At 43.1% G+C, this 15,782-nt stretch overlaps 2 protein-coding genes across 9 annotated transcripts; both read right to left on the bottom strand.

Annotated features, from left to right (window-relative positions):
• Positions 1 to 277: 277 nt before the first annotated feature.
• On the bottom strand, positions 278 to 7,449 carry si:ch211-132b12.7 (uncharacterized protein LOC564531 homolog). Of its 7 annotated transcripts, none has more exons than XM_034114714.1 (5): positions 7,254 to 7,449; positions 5,765 to 5,822; positions 4,975 to 5,157; positions 3,976 to 4,175; positions 1,651 to 2,631 (listed from the first exon to the last, which is right to left on the bottom strand). In XM_034114714.1, exons 3-5 carry the CDS (start codon positions 5,147 to 5,149, stop codon positions 1,651 to 1,653), a joined length of 1,356 nt encoding a protein of 451 aa, XP_033970605.1. In that variant the 5' UTR covers positions 5,150 to 5,157; positions 5,765 to 5,822; positions 7,254 to 7,449. The 7 variants fall into 7 exon arrangements, with proteins under 7 accessions (XP_033970607.1, XP_033970605.1, XP_033970602.1 ...); XM_034114711.1 differs by lacking the exon at positions 5,765 to 5,822 and adding an exon at positions 6,889 to 6,968 and having other exon boundaries at positions 7,254 to 7,430; XM_034114710.1 differs by lacking the exon at positions 7,254 to 7,449 and adding an exon at positions 6,889 to 7,244.
• Positions 7,450 to 8,405: 956 nt separating this feature from the next.
• Positions 8,406 to 15,115, bottom strand: ccnp (cyclin P). 2 transcript variants are annotated; one of them, XM_034114841.1, is made up of 9 exons: positions 14,942 to 15,115; positions 14,172 to 14,294; positions 13,775 to 13,850; positions 13,388 to 13,554; positions 13,122 to 13,220; positions 12,451 to 12,606; positions 9,381 to 9,539; positions 9,119 to 9,297; positions 8,406 to 8,905 (listed from the first exon to the last, which is right to left on the bottom strand). In XM_034114841.1, exons 1-9 carry the CDS (start codon positions 14,993 to 14,995, stop codon positions 8,737 to 8,739), a joined length of 1,182 nt encoding a protein of 393 aa, XP_033970732.1. In that variant the 5' UTR covers positions 14,996 to 15,115; the 3' UTR covers positions 8,406 to 8,736. The 2 variants fall into 2 exon arrangements, with proteins under 2 accessions (XP_033970732.1, XP_033970731.1); XM_034114840.1 differs by having other exon boundaries at positions 13,388 to 13,557.
• Positions 15,116 to 15,782: the final 667 nt, after the last annotated feature.

Genomic DNA, 15,782 nt, shown 5'->3' on the forward strand with positions numbered 1-15,782 from the left:
GATACTTATTAAACAAACTGTTTATAAACATGAACAAATACAATTTCTAAAGATACACTTTGCCGAAAAAATGATAATTACGTAAGTTCATCACAATCAACTTCCCTTCCGATTTTAATACGAACTAAAATCACGCATACTCTATCAGCATGTCCTAAATAACTGGCAGTTTTATGTGCAAAAAGCGTTTTTTTCAAGAGGTCCTCGTATAAATATTTTAAAGACATCGACGGACACACTCTTTACTTTCTCAACAGTATCCATGACAACACACTGATTTTGTGTCATAACAAAAGCATCCTTTATTTCAAAATGATTAATCACAGTGAACGGAAAGTTTTCTCTGTAACCATGGAGCTCAATGGAAACTATTTTCAAGGTGTTCAGGAGACAGTGAAGCACATGCGTGTCTCTAACATACGCGTCACAACCCGGGAGAATCTTTCATTTCCATGGAAGAAGTTACATGAACTAATGGAGACCCATATTACCATAGTCGGCTGAATTAGAGAAGAATCATTGATACACTGACAAAGTCTATTCTTCATATTTCTTTATTTAAATACCTTAAAATTGTGAAAAACACACTGTAAAAACCACTTGAGAAATATGTGCATTGATTGCAGTGATGTCTGTCATATGCAGAAGCACACAGAGAAAGATCATTGACATAACACATGATTGTAGCCACTTAGGCAACACCGTGTTATACTTTAACACAGTCAAACTCTCAACTGTGGCCCATCTGAGGAAAAGAAAATATCATCAGAGTGAAAACGGAAAATAAAGCATCTGCATGAGGGAAAACGGCGTTGATTGATTAGATTCTGTTGATGAATCTCTTCCAATATTATAAGATATGTGTTGTATTTGTAAAATAAAATATGATATCATAACCTGGGATCATGGTGTGTCTTGGTAATGCAAAACAGATAAAAGGAAGTCGGTTTTTTTAAGGCTTTGTTGACAAACATTTAGATATAAGTCCTTGCAGCATGGATGATGTAATGTTGAGGAAGGTTTTCTCTGCAGCATTGAGCATTCAGTTGTGCCTCCAGGGCAATTTTTTCGGCAGCTTTTATCTTGTGTTGTTTCAAGGGCACCAATCTTGTCACATGTTTGGACTGCTACCTCTCCTTCAGCATGTTAAAAGAAAACATTTTCTACCAGAAGATGGATACCTTTATCCTTTCTCTGTATTAAGTTTCTATGGTGTGACAGTGACACAACCAACTAAACTGTTTATGTTGTATTGCCTGTGTCTAAGCCAAATTCCTCAGCCTCCAGGGGAAATACATTTTATTTTTCTGATAATCCTTTAAGTGTCTCACAAGCAGAGATCATCCAAACATCAGTGTGGGTGTATAAAGTCAGTGATTATATAAAGTGGTACCTCGGGTTGCACTTGAGTGAATTAAAAAGGGATAGGATGTCAAACACTTATTTCTGTTGAAGCACGTTCTGCAACAAAACCTGTACTTCGACATGTAGTACGAACCTTGAATCATTGTTGGATTCCCATTGACCTGCAGAGATATCTTGTGCAATTAAAACTATATTTACATAACCAGGGATTAACCATTCAAATGACACATAATATCCAAAAATAGCCCTGAGTACTCCCTCTTCCTTTAAAGGCACGGCGGATTTCTAACCGGTAGAACTGTCAGGAGGTGTAAAGGTGACATTTTCCGATAGACAATTTCTATCACCCTCGATCTCCCTGCCTTTTTCTGAGTTTGGGTCTGGTACAGTAGAGTGAAGGCGAGATGAGCCCTCAGCAGCGTAGGAGTATCCTGTGGAGAAACTCACTGGTTGACTGGAATCTATATGATACGGGATTTGTACATTTTGCAGGGTTTTAAGGTTAGGGTAGCTCCCGGACTCGGCCATGTCTCGATGCAGATGTTCCCATGTGTTGCTCAGGCTGTGGGGGGGGTCGCTGGCCGCCCGGCACAGTAACTCCGTGTGCTGGCGGAGCTGGGCAATGTTCTGCTCCGTGGCGTTGCTCTGGCGAAGCAGCTCCTTGGTGCGCAGTGTAATGTCCAGCAGACCTGACTGTCGGAGGATTTGTACCGTGTTGAGGAACCTGTGGTGGCGGGTACTGATGGTGCTGTTTTGGTGAGGTCCTCTGGATGTGAGGTTGGAAGACGTATGGTGCAAAGTGGACCCAGATGGGGCGCCTTGGCTTGAGGAGACAGTAGTTGGACTGGAGGAGGATGCACTGGTTGAAGAGGGACATGGCAGCCCATGGGTTAGGACTGCCTCTTTGGGTTGCTCATGAATATGCTGCTCAGGAAGACTCCTGATCAACGTTTTTTCCTCATTCATGTGATTTGTGCACACCCTGTTACTCAGATTCTGTGATTCATCATTAGATACAGATTTATCAGGCGGTGTCTTGCTGGGGTGTGGGGCAATGCGGGGGTAGGAGTTGAGAATGGGGAGGTAAGTGTCATTTATTTTCTTCCCTGTGATGTGGGACTTCCGGGACAAAGGCTTGTGGAGCTCGCGGGAGGCCGGCAATAATCTAGGATGCTGGGAATGGATCATATGGGCGGAACCAGAACATCCTGTTCCCCGGCTTCCATTTCTCCGGGACAGCTGGACTTTTTTTTGTATCATGTCCGGCTGGTGGGACAAGGAAAAACAATGCGAGACATACATTAAACACTATATTGAAGGTAGAGGGGTATGTCTACATTATGTTTATTCCGAAGTTACAATTTCAGTTTCCAGAAATGCTATTTGCAAAGGCCTTTGCCGTTTTGAGCATGTGTCCAATCAGACTGTGCCTATTGCTTGGCCCCTGTAAGCGCTGTTTTAGAAAATTGCTTTTGCGCAATTACTCCAAGGAAGTGAAGAAGAATTTGGATGTAACTCTAGTATATCCGGTATCTTGCTGCAATGAGCTGCAGTCTTTTAATATAAATATTGAATGTATCGCATTTCTACATTTGACATTGCACTTCATTGGTTCCCTTAGCAATACACTCGCCAAGTGTAAGGTAGAGGGCACTCAAGAGATATCTTGCTTTAAGCCCCTGACACATCAACCCGATTTTGGGAGTCAGAGGCCGTCAATCGGCCTACTCAGGTTGGTGTGTCGCGCACCGTCGTCTCTTTACGGCACATTTTCACACCTCCCGCGGCCGATTCAACATGCTGAATCGGCCAAAGAAAGTCGGCCAAAGAAATCACTCTGATTGGCTGTTCAGCTTAGCGAAGCAGTGCATGAGAAGCGAAGCGGAAGTGAGGGACCAAAACAAACGATTAAGAAGGCACACACAGACGGCTAATCTTTTTCATTTTCATCTCACCCGGACGCAAGAGTTTCTTTTTTATGTTTACATGTTTTCGATCGACGAGAGAGAGTGAAAATGGAACCCAGACGCTATTTGTTGTTTGTTTATATCACGCAGTCTGTTCTTCTTCTCTCTGTGTACAGTCTGTCTTCCGGTTGTTGCCTCTTTTGAATGACGAATACACACTACCGCTGCTTGCTGGTAAGGACAGTTATTGCCACTCGTCGACTGAAGTCTTTGCGGTGTGTTCGTAGGCGGGCGGCGTAGGCGGGCGGCGTAGGCGGGCGGCGTAGGCGGGCGGCGTAGGCGGGCGGCGTAGGCAGGCGGCGTAGCCGACGTAAAAGTCGGGACGCCTTCGGTACGCGTTCTTTGGTCTCAGGTTGGTGTGTAGCGGCCTTAAGATCAAATTGTAAGATAGGGGGATTATAAATCTTCCCTTGTATCTACTTTTTCTTTGGCATATGCATAATGAATACAGCCTCCATGTCCCCTTTCAGAAAAGTGAAAAAGTCACTATGGCAGATATGAAACACTTTTACAGTGAGTCGCTCTGACATTTAGCAGTTTGAATTTGCAACATTATTTTAAACATTTTCTCGTTGCACAGCCTTCACACATTCCATCCTTCAGGTCTGTCTACCCTCCCTGTGTGTGCCTACACTTCTCTTACCTTTTTCAGCACCATGTTATTGATGATGTAGATGGGTTGGAGCTCGCGGCCTGCTGTTTTCAGTGTAGGATTCCCAGGATTCCCTTGCTGGAGGTCTTTGGTTTGACCTGTCTGTGAAGTGGCGGCCTGCTCACTGCCTTTGCTCTGGCTTTGATTGCTACGCTGGTCCTCCACATCTGTCTGCTGCCAGTCTGAGCCATCTGTAGAAGAGATGGAACAAGAAATATATGCTGATTTATGAAGAATAAAAACATGTTCTAAGAGATAGTTAAACATTTGTTGGTTGTTGGATTTTTTTAATTAAAATATATTCAACATATGCTTTTAGTTAACAAACAGGGGAGAGAATAGGGGCGTACATGCTTCGTTTATATATTATTTTTTTCTTCGCTCCTTACGCTAATCAAAGGACAATACATCATGATAGTGATTACATATTCTCCACTTCCTCAAACACCATTTTGGTTAGCTCGCCTTTTAAGTGGATACCGGGGGGGCTTGTCACAACTGAAGAGACGTTTTCAATGGCTTGTGGAGGAGTGGGCGTGTTTGTGTTGTATGACAGGAGGGGTGTGTGTGAGGTGTGGCAGGAGTCGCTTCACAACAACAAGGATTATTACGTAAGAGCTTTAGTAAAGTGAGACACCTGAACTCACCATTTAATAAAAACAATGACTTAATTTAAGTATATTCTAACTTTCTTCAATTCATTTATGTCTCCTCAAATGTACAGAATTACAATAGAAATTACTTAAATTCCTGCACACTTCCTCTGATGTGGATGTCCTCACCAGCACATTTGCCTTCTAGTCATGGTTACATTTTAAATCCAAGAACATTTCCTACACATTCATCGTGTATTTTAATGTTTTTGACCCATTCAACTTCTCAGCACTACCTAATCTGACTTGTTAAAATGCATGGCAGTGTTATAAGAAATAGACTATGATACTCTGCAAATTGTTTTGCTCTGGTCAAATGTTCACCACATTTACTCACCAGAGTAGCCGGAGTCTTTCTCAGAGCTGCAGCGGGAGCCCGTTCCACTGGAGTCGTCTACGTCTTTAGTTTCACGCATTGCCATCAGAGTCAAACTGTTGCTCTTATTTTTAGCATTCTTGCTGGATGAGGCAGAAGGATTGTGCTCGCTCAAGCAAGGCGCTTCCTTCGGCATACTGGACCCTAATGAGAGAATACAGGATATTTATTACGTGGCTCAAAGCTAAAGAAATATATTTTCCTCTCATGAGACAGAGCTCTGTGGTGGACTGGTGACGTGCCCAGGTTGTTCACTGCTTGTCACCTACTGCATTGCATAGTGGGCATCAAATTAACATTTCCATTGGCTATTAATTATTTAAGTGAGACATTGTTGCTGTCTTTTTTCACTTTATTTGCATCACAGTTTCTTACAATAAGAGTGTGCTGTTCATAAATAGCTTATCACTTGGGTTCACTCTTAATGTGTTTGTGCAGTCAATTGCACAACAGCTTTTTACCTTGTCAACTTTTATCCCCTCATGAATCTGAAGGTGCCTGTGTGGATTCATGAGGGGATAATAGGTGCCTTTGGGTGGTGTAACTGAGACAACTAATCACAGAAACACAATATGTGTAGTACTCAAGGTAATAGCTTATAATTTAAAAGTGACAAGTAACTGGAGACTGTGGGAAGTTCATGAAACATTTGAGGAAAAACCATAACACAAACGAACCCTTATGAATAACCACCTCCCCCCCCCTCCCTGTTTTCATGCTTGTGTGTACATGTGTCCCCAGGTGTATTTACATGGAGCCAATGGAATGCAAGGGTCATGTGTTGTTTCCGAGTCAACAGAGAAAAGAGCCTGTAACGTTTAGTGAAAAAAGTGCATTAGTTGACAAAATACAAGGCAGAGACCTAGAGCACAGTAAATTCATGCTTTCATATGAATGCATGAGCTCGTTCAGGCTGGGGTTGAACTTTAACGTAACCATTTCTTCTCTCACGCATTTGTATGACGTCTGTCAATCTCAAAGGCTCAGCAACCAAAATGAAATCCATATGTGTATTTACATGCATCTCTGCTTATGGCCTTAATAAAAGCCCTGAGAATAGAAACAAAATCATATCTGAGGAGGGGCTTCAAAATAAACCAACACATTTAAAAGATAACCAGTTTTAACTGATTTGTTGATCACTATTAATTTGGGTTTATGAGTTTTAAAGAACATGACTTAATACTCCCATCCACACATGGTTCAAGCCAAATAAATCACTTTTTGTGTCTTCCTGTGTCCTCTATATGAGTTGGATATCATCATGTATTTGATGGTGCACATTTAAATTACAGAAGCACAAGTCAGTTAGGGAAATGATCAGATAGAACACAGGTCTTATTGGCCCTGAATGACACCAGATACTTTTATGTGCTTTCCTTTGTCTGTAAGGATACAATAATCAACAATGCAGCCACTAAATGTTACATTGTAGGTCTGCTATCAAATCAACACTGCAGCAACAACATGTACAGTAAAGCTCTGCATGAGGCATTTTCATAAGACATTTCCGCGGTACAAGACTTTTTCTCCTGGTCATTTTACAGTCACCAGTGCTTCTCGTATTTTCGGACGCAGTGAAGGCAACACTGAGCTGAAACAGCGCCCCCCCCCCTCCTCCTTCCTCTACATTCCCCCTATTATGTAACACCACAGACTATGTAACACCGAACTTCGTGTCAAATCCTCTCTTAAATACACTTCCTCTCACACTGAACGCAAAAACACAATAAATAAAGAGGTTGCTCGGAATAAAGCGGCATTAAAGGGCCGAGTGCAAAACAAAACAAAAAGTTATGAGTCGGAGCTCGGATAGGGAGAGATAAGTCCTTTCAAAGCATGCTTTACATGTTCTGTCTGCAGTGGGAAACTTACCTTCAAATGTAAAATATTAAATCATTTCCACATTTGGTCGCTTTCCCCGCTGACTGGGTACCGAGCAGCGCTAACCTGCACTGACATGTTTCAAATGTTATGCAAGAGTTACAGTAGAAACGATTCAGTTTCCGCTCTTTGTCAAACATGCTGAGATAACACTTACAGTGATAGGGGCTAAGGATAGATATCCGTCAAGTTAGTCAGAACACAAGGCACATTAAATACTTAGCTTTTAAAATAAAATGCATATCCCCTTTTTTTCTGAATGAATTGCACTCATTAGGAAGAAAATTCGAATACGTTTCAATGTTCTGCATAATTCATACCATGAAATAAAATCCTCAGTCTGTAGCCCTACATACCTGCACGTTTATCCAAAAAGTGTCCGCTTTTGTTTTGAAATCCTGCAGGCTAATTCTAGCTGGCTTGACAATGTCGTTTGCCACGAAATGTTAAATAAGGAGTACAGAAAATAGGTATATCGAAATGTAATGTTATTCGACCTTGTATGCGGCCACAAGACAGTTACAAAGTTCCCCGCCGATGACACAATAAAACACGGGGGGGTGATTGTGTTTCAAGTTACCTCAGAAACCCACAGTCTGATGGACCTCCTACCAGACACAATACAAATGATCGCCCTGCTAGCTTAACGCCCATTGGTCGATGAGACAACTGCTTAAGCCAATCACAGTTCAGGGTACATGCAGCAGCGAGCAAGTGTGCAATAAAAGAAACTCCCATAAAAACCTTATAATTATAGTGGAATTTAAACTTAAAAATTAATTACTTAAATACATCGGAACTAATAAATATAAATAAATCAGAATGAATAAATAAAATAACATGTTGAAAGAAATACATAAATACAGGAACCACTACAATACATAGAGGTTGACAAATGTATACGAAATACATGCATAAATAAATGTTGAGATTAAAACATAAAAAAAACATATCTTTGATGTATTCCTAAATGTTGGTTTACTTGCATTTATGCTTAGGTCATGTTCAGTCCTGCATATATATTTGGGCTAAAGCTAAAATATATTAGATTATGGGCCCAGGTAGTTTCAGTTAAAGTCACTTCAATTTGAATTGCAGTCTCGAGCTGTATTCCAAAAGGCAGCTAACCATTGACCACGTGCCTCTGCCAACAAGTCTATTGGCGTTTGCTGGAATGAGCCTGCACCCACATTACAGCACTAAGCTCATTTGATGAGGTAGGCACAGCAGGGCACAATAGAGCAGTCAGGAAAATCAGTTAACATTATGGTGGGTTTGCAATACGTGCATTGGTTTCTTGACAATTATTACAACGACATACTCACGCTGTACCAGAGGCATAGCATTCTTGACATATCGACTCCTTTAAGCCAGTCAGCTGTGTGGGCATTATTGCACATGAGCAGGAATGGCCAATGTGAACAATACCGCCATGCAGCCAGAAGGGGGCTCTGCTGTCATGTAGAAATCGCATACATTTGTGCAAAAACAAAACAGCTGAAACTCAAAACAGTTGCAGCGGACACTTTATTTTTACATTAAAACGTTCAAAAATAACATGATAGACAGCCCACAAGACAAGTACACATCAATACAATTCAAACATTTTTCTAAATTGGCTGCAAGATAAGATCATAAAACAGGTGTCACATACATACTAAAGTGCATACAATCTTTGGTCAAACAATGTTCTTTTTAAATCTTTCAAACTTCTTCCTCATCCTTTCCCATGGCAACTCTTCGGGATCCACAGCAAATAGTTGCGAGCCATGCTCAGATTTTTGGAGCACACTAGACAAGTGATACTGGTCTAGGATCAAAGTTACGGAGTCAAAAATGTCAGGTGCATACACCCAGCAGAGCAGCAATGTTTTTAAGGCCAGGGTGTACGCTGACATACATGGTTTCTGGGGAGGAGAATTTAATAAAAGTAGCGCAGGTCTCTCGAGTGTGGGCCTTGGCTGCGGCACCGGCCAGAGTGTGCATGATCCTCAGCACGGCCGTCTCACTGAGAAAAAACAAAAGAATAGATTTAAATATTGACAGATAGGATGGATGCTGACTTATACACAACATGTGGACGAAATGTTTTGCATCTGTGAAGTTAGGAACATGGAGAAGCCAGGGATCCGTTACTTAAAAGCTGAAGATGCCCGGGGGAAAGGCTCTCTTAGGGCACTGTGGATGAGATAAATGCATCTTATCAGTCAAAAACACACACCTGCCGACATGCACACTGGAGGCCAGACACCAAGCAGCCTCTCCTTCTGGTGTCGGGGGTTCCTGCAGAATTTGCCGGGACAAGCAGAGGACAGATCCTGCCAACTGCAAGGGCAGAAACACCACACACTGGCCCTCTAGGAGAGACAGCTCCAGAAGATAGCGAGCCATCCACACCACCTGGTGGCACAGACAACACTTCTGTTCAGATCTCGACTTAATAGGAAATACATTGACAGAAAAGAGGACCAGGAGGGACCTACCTTAGCACTGCAGCGAGCAATGGAGGCGAGGAGGAGGAGGAAATGTAGAGGGGGACAGTAGGACAAATCAAACTTGAGCACTAAGAGGACTTTGCGTTCCATTCGCAGCAGCTGAGGCTTCGTGTAGGTGTGGTCCATCAAGTAGCAGAGTCCTGATACCTGGAAAAAAGGGGGAAATGTTTCACATTCATTTAAGGTAAAACAAGAATGACTAAAGTGATTAGGGAATTAGAGAAACTGTTGTCGATTACCTTTAAAAAACAGTTTGATTAATATCTCAATTGTCCCTCTTCGCGCATTAAAGGTCCCATGACCATTCTACTGATCATAATTCCATTGTTCAGAATCAGAAACGGGTTTATTGCCAGGCAGGTTCTCACATACAAGGAATTTGACTTGATGTCATGGTGCATACATAAAATATAAAACAAACTCTCCATATAAAACAACCAATCTAAAATAAAACAAAAAATCTTTAAGGACACTAATAAAATATAGTTGGATAGCAATAAAATAAAGCAGTAATTTACAGCGAAATAGAATGCAGTGAATTATAAAATAAGAAATATGTGCAGTAAGCAGTATGAACATTGTGTGCATTAATGTAATGCATATAGAGTCTACGTTGTGGCTGAGGTAAGTGTCAGTGGGGGGGCCGGGCCGGTAGCGGAGGGGAAGAAACTGTTCAGGTGGCGAGAGGTTTTGGTCCTGATGGAGAGAGGTTTTGGTCCTGATGGAGCGCAGCCTCCTGCCAGAGGGGAGGGGGGTGAACAGTTTGTGTCCAGGGTGGGAGGGGTCGGCCTCTATCTTCCCTGCCCGCCTCAGGGTTCTGGAGGCGTGCAGGTCGTGGAGGGATGGCAGCCGATCACCTTCTCTGCAGAGCGGATGACCCGCTGCAGCCTGCCCTTATCCGTGGCTGCGGCGTACCAGATGGTGATGGAGGAGGTGAGGATGGACTCGATGATGGAGGTGTAGAAGTTCACCATCATTGTCTTTGGCAGGTTGAATTTCTTCAGCTGCCTCAGGAAGAACATCCTCTGCTGTGCTTTTTTGACGAGGGAGCAGATGTTCTGCTCCCATTTGAGGTCCTGGGCGATGATGGTGCCCAGGAAGCAGAAAGACTCCACAGCAGTTACTGGGGAGTCACACAGAGTGATGGGAGCGGGTGGGGCTGCGTTCTTCCTGAAGTCCACAACCATCTCCACTGTCTTGAGAGCGTTGAGCTCCAGGTGGTTTTCCCCACACCAGGTCACCAGATGGTCCATCTCCCACCTGTAGGCAGACTCGTCCCCACCAGAGATGAGTCCGATGAGGGTGGTGTCGTCTGCGAACTTCAGGAGCTTGACAGACTGGTGACTGGAGGTGCAGCTGTTGGTGTACAGGGAGAAGAGCAGAGGGGAAAGAACGCAGCCTTAAGGGGAACCGGTGCTGATGGTCCGGGGGTCACAGACGTGTTTCCCCAGCCTCACGTGCTGCTTCCTGTCAGACAGGAAGTCTGTGATGCACCTGCAGGTGGAGTCGGGCACGTGCAGCTGGGAGAGCTTGTCCTGCAGCAGAGCCGGGATGATGGTGTTGAAGGCGGAGCTGAAGTCCACAAACAGGATCCTGGCGTAGGTTCCTGCTGTGTCCAGGTGCTGGAGGAGGAAGTGAAGGGCCATGTTGACAGCGTCGTCCACAGACCTGTTGGCTCTGTAGGCGAACTGCAGGGGGTCCAGAAGGGGGTCTGTGATGGATTTTAGGTGGGACAGGACGAGGCGCTCAAAGGACTTCATAACCACAGAGGTCAGGGCGACGGGTCTGTAGTCATTTAATCCTGTGATCCTTGTTTTCTTGGGAACCGGGATGATGGTGGAGGTTTTGAAGCATGCTGGGACGTGGCATGTCTCCAGGGAGGTGTTGAAGATGTCAGTAAACACAGGAGACAGCTGATCAGCACAGAGCTTCAGGGTGGAGGGGGAGACATTGTCAGGGCCAGCCGCTTTTCTGCTATTGAGTTTTCTAAAAAGTCTGTTTACATCCCTTTCATCGATTGAGAGAGAATTCGATGTGTCGGGGAGGTCAGTGGTGTGGGAGAGTGGGACACTGAAGGAGGGAGGGGGACGTGGAGGTGTGAGACTGAAGCTGTTGGGAGGTGTCATGGGGGATGGTGTCAGGACTGAACTCTGTGTCTTCAAAATCTACAGTAGAACTGATTCAGATCGTTTGCAAGGAGTCGGTCGTTCATGGAGTGCGAGGCTTTTGGCTTGTAGTTTGTGATCTAGACCACACCAGACAGAAGCAGAGTCGTTTGCCGAGAGCTGGTGTTGGAGTTTCTCAGAGTATTGTCGTTTAGCATCTCTCACCGCCTTGCTAAAGACGTACTTCGACTCTAAAACGTGCCTTATCGCCACTCCAAAGCGCCTCCTCCTTGAGGTTTACTAGAATAGATTTACATTGTTCCAAACTCACATTGGTTTCTCATACAGCATCTCTGTATGTGTATTCACTCTCTGTCCTACACGCCTTGTTGGAGCTCCTGCCCCCCCCCTCCCTATGAGCCCAGTGTGCTCTGATTGGTCAGCTCGCCCACTCTGTTCTGATGAGTCTACCACCGTTACATCAGTGATTATGTGTTACAATGGCGTTTGTTAGCAACCAGAAAATGACACCAGTAATGACAAACAGATGAGAATGCTGCGAATGGAGTGGAGTGAATGAGTGAGCCAGCGAAGCTCCGGAGTACCGCGGCTGAGAAAAGATAAGGCTGAGTGAGTGTGTGTGTGTGTGTTACGTCACTATGACCGTTACGTCACTATGACCAGGAAGAAAAAAATGTAAAAAGAGAAATCTCCAACGAGGCGTTCTGGGGCAGCATAGACAGGTCTTTTCTGTGTTAGAGTTTTACTCGCTACAGGGTGTACTTTGAGGGTTTGTGACCCTGCATACCATTTACATGCATTAAAAAGCTACATAACACACAAGGGGACGGGTAATAACCGGAAAAGCATGACATGGGACCTTTAGAACTACAAGCTTGTGTATAAAGTAAAACAAATACCATATTAAATTAGGGTGGGCTGAGCCATCTTACCTCAGGGAGGAGACACTCTTCCTTCTTTGCAGCGAGGAAAAGGCAAACCATGCCGAGGAGCTGCAGGTTGACTGTGGTCACTTTGATCACATGCAAGGAGCGGTTGAGGAGGTTTATGGCCAGATAGAGGGTCTCTTCTTGAAAATGCATAATCTCCTGTAAACCATAAGATACAGACCAAACAAATGTGATATCGTATATTAAGTTTTGCCCTCAACCTGGACATTGAGGCAAGATACAAATAAAATAAATAAGTCTCGTTTCAATTTGTTACATTTTTTTAATACACATTTTTTGTAAATATGGGAAATTAGAGAGGTCCAAGACAGCTGCCCTGGGGAATTCCACATTGTAGTGATTTCATTTGTGACAGGGTACCATTATACAAATACACTGGTTTCTGTTGGATTAGTCCATCAGTACCGTACCTACCATTCACTTTATGTTAATATGGTATACAACCATTTGTTAAATCGTCTTACGCTGTCCATACAAGTACCCCACATGATATGCATGTTGGAATCCAGTGTTTTACCATGACACCTAAGACAAATACAGTCATCTCTTTGGGAGCATTTGACCAGTTTTTAACAAGCACATAAGAATAAAAAACTGAAGACTTGCTTTGTTTTTCGAGGAAAAAGATACCCTTCATCTACAGCGAGACTTACATGCACTTGAATGAGCCAGTCTACCAGGACAGAGCGAGTGGCGTCAGTAAAATCCCGGGGCAGATCGGCGTTGGGAAGAGTGTTTATTGCTTGAGTTCTCTGCAGGGTGAAAACAGGAGGCACACACTGAATATTTAACCAGATATTGTGTGGTACGATTTTCTGCCAATCTTGTAAACATTTAGTGGCGAGGTCTGCATAGAAAACCTTTCCTAGAACATTTTAAAACGTAAAAGAAAGCCAGTGGATGATTTATGTCATCTCACCATCATGTCCAAGAACACATCCCAGGCAAATGTCCTGTCCCATATGAGATCAAGTTTCTCCAGTGCCGTCTCCACTTCATGGCGCAGCAAGCTGGGCACCAGTGCCTGTAGGCTGGGAAAACCCTGCAGCTGAGGGTAAAGAAGCATATTCTCCTCCACACACCCATCTGCTACACAGGATGGAAACAAGGACAAGTAGGAGTAACATTATGCAAGTAAATACTTTTTCACTCATTTTCTACAATGTGATAAAGTAACCATCTGTGCACCAAAATCCCTCATTTAACAACTACTGTCATTCTGATGCAGAAACCAAGTTAATCCTCATATTAAGTGCATCCATTTGAGACTTTAGAGTGGAAATAATTGTTATATTGATTACATTACCAGCTGTGTCTGTTAAACGGTCTTCATTGAACCCCATGATGATGCTTTCGTTTGTTTGTGCCGATAACCTCCTCTCCTGCAAACAGACAACCCCTTTACACACATGCACTTGGAAGTGGGATTGTTAGGATCATGGCAGAGAAAAAAAAAAAAAAAAGAAAAAACTTGACAATCTTAGCTGAGTTGCTGAAATAAGTTTACAGTGAATGAAACATTTCATATTTGGAGATCAAAATTACACAAACCTTTCTACAACAAAGGGCAGGTCCTTCACATCTGGACTTCCCTCTAACAAATCATACTTATTTGCTGGAAAATTAGTTTATACTAGCTCAAGCTAAGATAAGACACTCTAGTATGTGTTGGGTGAAGATTACGAGCAGGAAAGAAGGCGTACCCATCTGCGAACTGGCTCCATTTTGACTGGAACCATCCTGGACTCCTCTACTTCTACAGGCTGCCAGCGATCTATCGTCCCACAGGCATACCGTGATCTGAGGGGGGCTCGCCTCTCATCCGCCTGCAGGGACAACAGAAAGTCTCACTGCTGCAGATGTAATCAGGATTTACCCATTTTATTACCACAACTGAGGGCAAAAACTACTCGATGGAGACTGTAGGTGGCTGCAGTTCATTATTTTTATTAAAATAATTTGTGCAAAGCCATCCCGAGGTCACACTCCACCCATCTAATCAGCAGCTCATTGACACCTGGGATCATGGCAGGTGAATTCAATTACTATCCTGACAACACAAACATGGAGCTGGCCTGTGTGTTAGAGTTTGAGAAACAGAAGGCAAAGAACTTAAAATAAATAAAAGTCTAATAGTTTACAAAACTTGAACTAATGAAGTGTCAGTTACTTTTGGAAATAAAAAAGGAATTAATAAGGAGCAAGGTTTATTAAATGAGCTTTCCTCTGAACCCACCCCTAACTGATTGCTCAATTTAACACATCTGCAATCAATTATTTCGAAAAGAAAAGTTAAAAACCCCATAATATTTAAATGGTTTTATGGTTGAAAACATATAAACACGAGGGAACTTTTTACACATCTAAGATCACCTGAAAACTGAAAAAAAATTGTTTAGGTTTGGACTTTTTTTTTGTTGCCAACAAAGTATGATTGAGACTGCTGATTTGAGTCCACTAGGCAGACCCTCACCTTCTTGTGTAAGTCCAGCAGGGGCTTAGAGTCGCAGAAACCAGTCCGGGCCATGGTGACAGCCGGAGAACGAGTTCCGTCCCGCTGCAGCTACTTATCCACAGTGTCGGTCGGCGGAGGCCTGGAGCAGAGAGCAGTCATGCTGCCCGGAGGCGGACAGCCGCTGATAAAGACAGGTGAGCCCCGCTGATTGGGGAGGGGCCACCGGGGTCAGGTACACGGGAGAGGAGCACCACTTCCGGTCGTCGTTTCAAAAAAGAAACCACGTTTTGTGTCCAAAAAAAGTATTATTGATCTTGACATAACCAAACTTCAGGCATATATGTTGTTTATGGTTCATTGTGGAAAACTAGCCATGCTCCATAATAAAGGAATATTTTGACATTCAAGATTTATACAGGAAACACCTTGTCACATCTCACTAAGTGAATGTGCTTCCTTATTATGAATATGCCTGAAATATCAACTAACAATCAGTGTTTTTGGTGTGCTACATTTATTGTGTCTACATTCATTTGTACATTTTAGGGAGAAATTATATTGTAAATATTTGTGTGTGTTATGCAATCCAATTAAACACTACTTACTGGGCCTACAGCCAAAGAAAATCTACCTCCTAAATAAATCATGAGCTGATAACGTGTCATAGTCTGGGCTGTTCTCATATTGTTTTGTTTTTTTAAAGAATTATACTGAGGTCAAATGTCCCTAAATGCAACCCCACAAACTTGACTACCCACTAAAAAATCTGTAACTCCTCCACCACATTTTATACATTGATTTGTCTGCTGAAATGAACTTTTTATTGTTTTTTTAAATGTGTTTCTGGCCCTAAACTGTC

The sequence above is a fragment of the Trematomus bernacchii genome, unplaced genomic scaffold, assembly GCF_902827165.1.
Source record: "Trematomus bernacchii unplaced genomic scaffold, fTreBer1.1, whole genome shotgun sequence".
NCBI classification, from domain to species: Eukaryota; Metazoa; Chordata; class Actinopteri; order Perciformes; family Nototheniidae; genus Trematomus; species Trematomus bernacchii.

What these genes read in the sequence shown, in the direction of transcription:
- si:ch211-132b12.7 (XM_034114716.1), bottom strand. Translation starts at nt 5,149, where the DNA reads ATGCCGAAGGAAGCGCCTTGCTTGAGCGAGCACAATCCTTCTGCCTCA. An exon ending in GAAAGACTCCGGCTACTCTG is followed by an intron (nt 4,176 to 4,974) that starts GTGAGTAAATGT and finishes TCTCTTCTACAG; the next exon opens with ATGGCTCAGACTGGCAGCAG. An exon ending in ATAACATGGTGCTGAAAAAG is followed by an intron (nt 2,632 to 3,975) that starts GTAAGAGAAGTG and finishes TTGTCCCACCAG; the next exon opens with CCGGACATGATACAAAAAAA.
- ccnp (XM_034114840.1), bottom strand. Translation starts at nt 14,995, where the DNA reads ATGGCCCGGACTGGTTTCTGCGACTCTAAGCCCCTGCTGGACTTACAC. An exon ending in TGCTGGACTTACACAAGAAG is followed by an intron (nt 14,295 to 14,941) that starts GTGAGGGTCTGC and finishes TTGTCCCTGCAG; the next exon opens with GCGGATGAGAGGCGAGCCCC. An exon ending in ATGTGTTCTTGGACATGATG is followed by an intron (nt 13,221 to 13,387) that starts GTGAGATGACAT and finishes TTCACCCTGCAG; the next exon opens with AGAACTCAAGCAATAAACAC.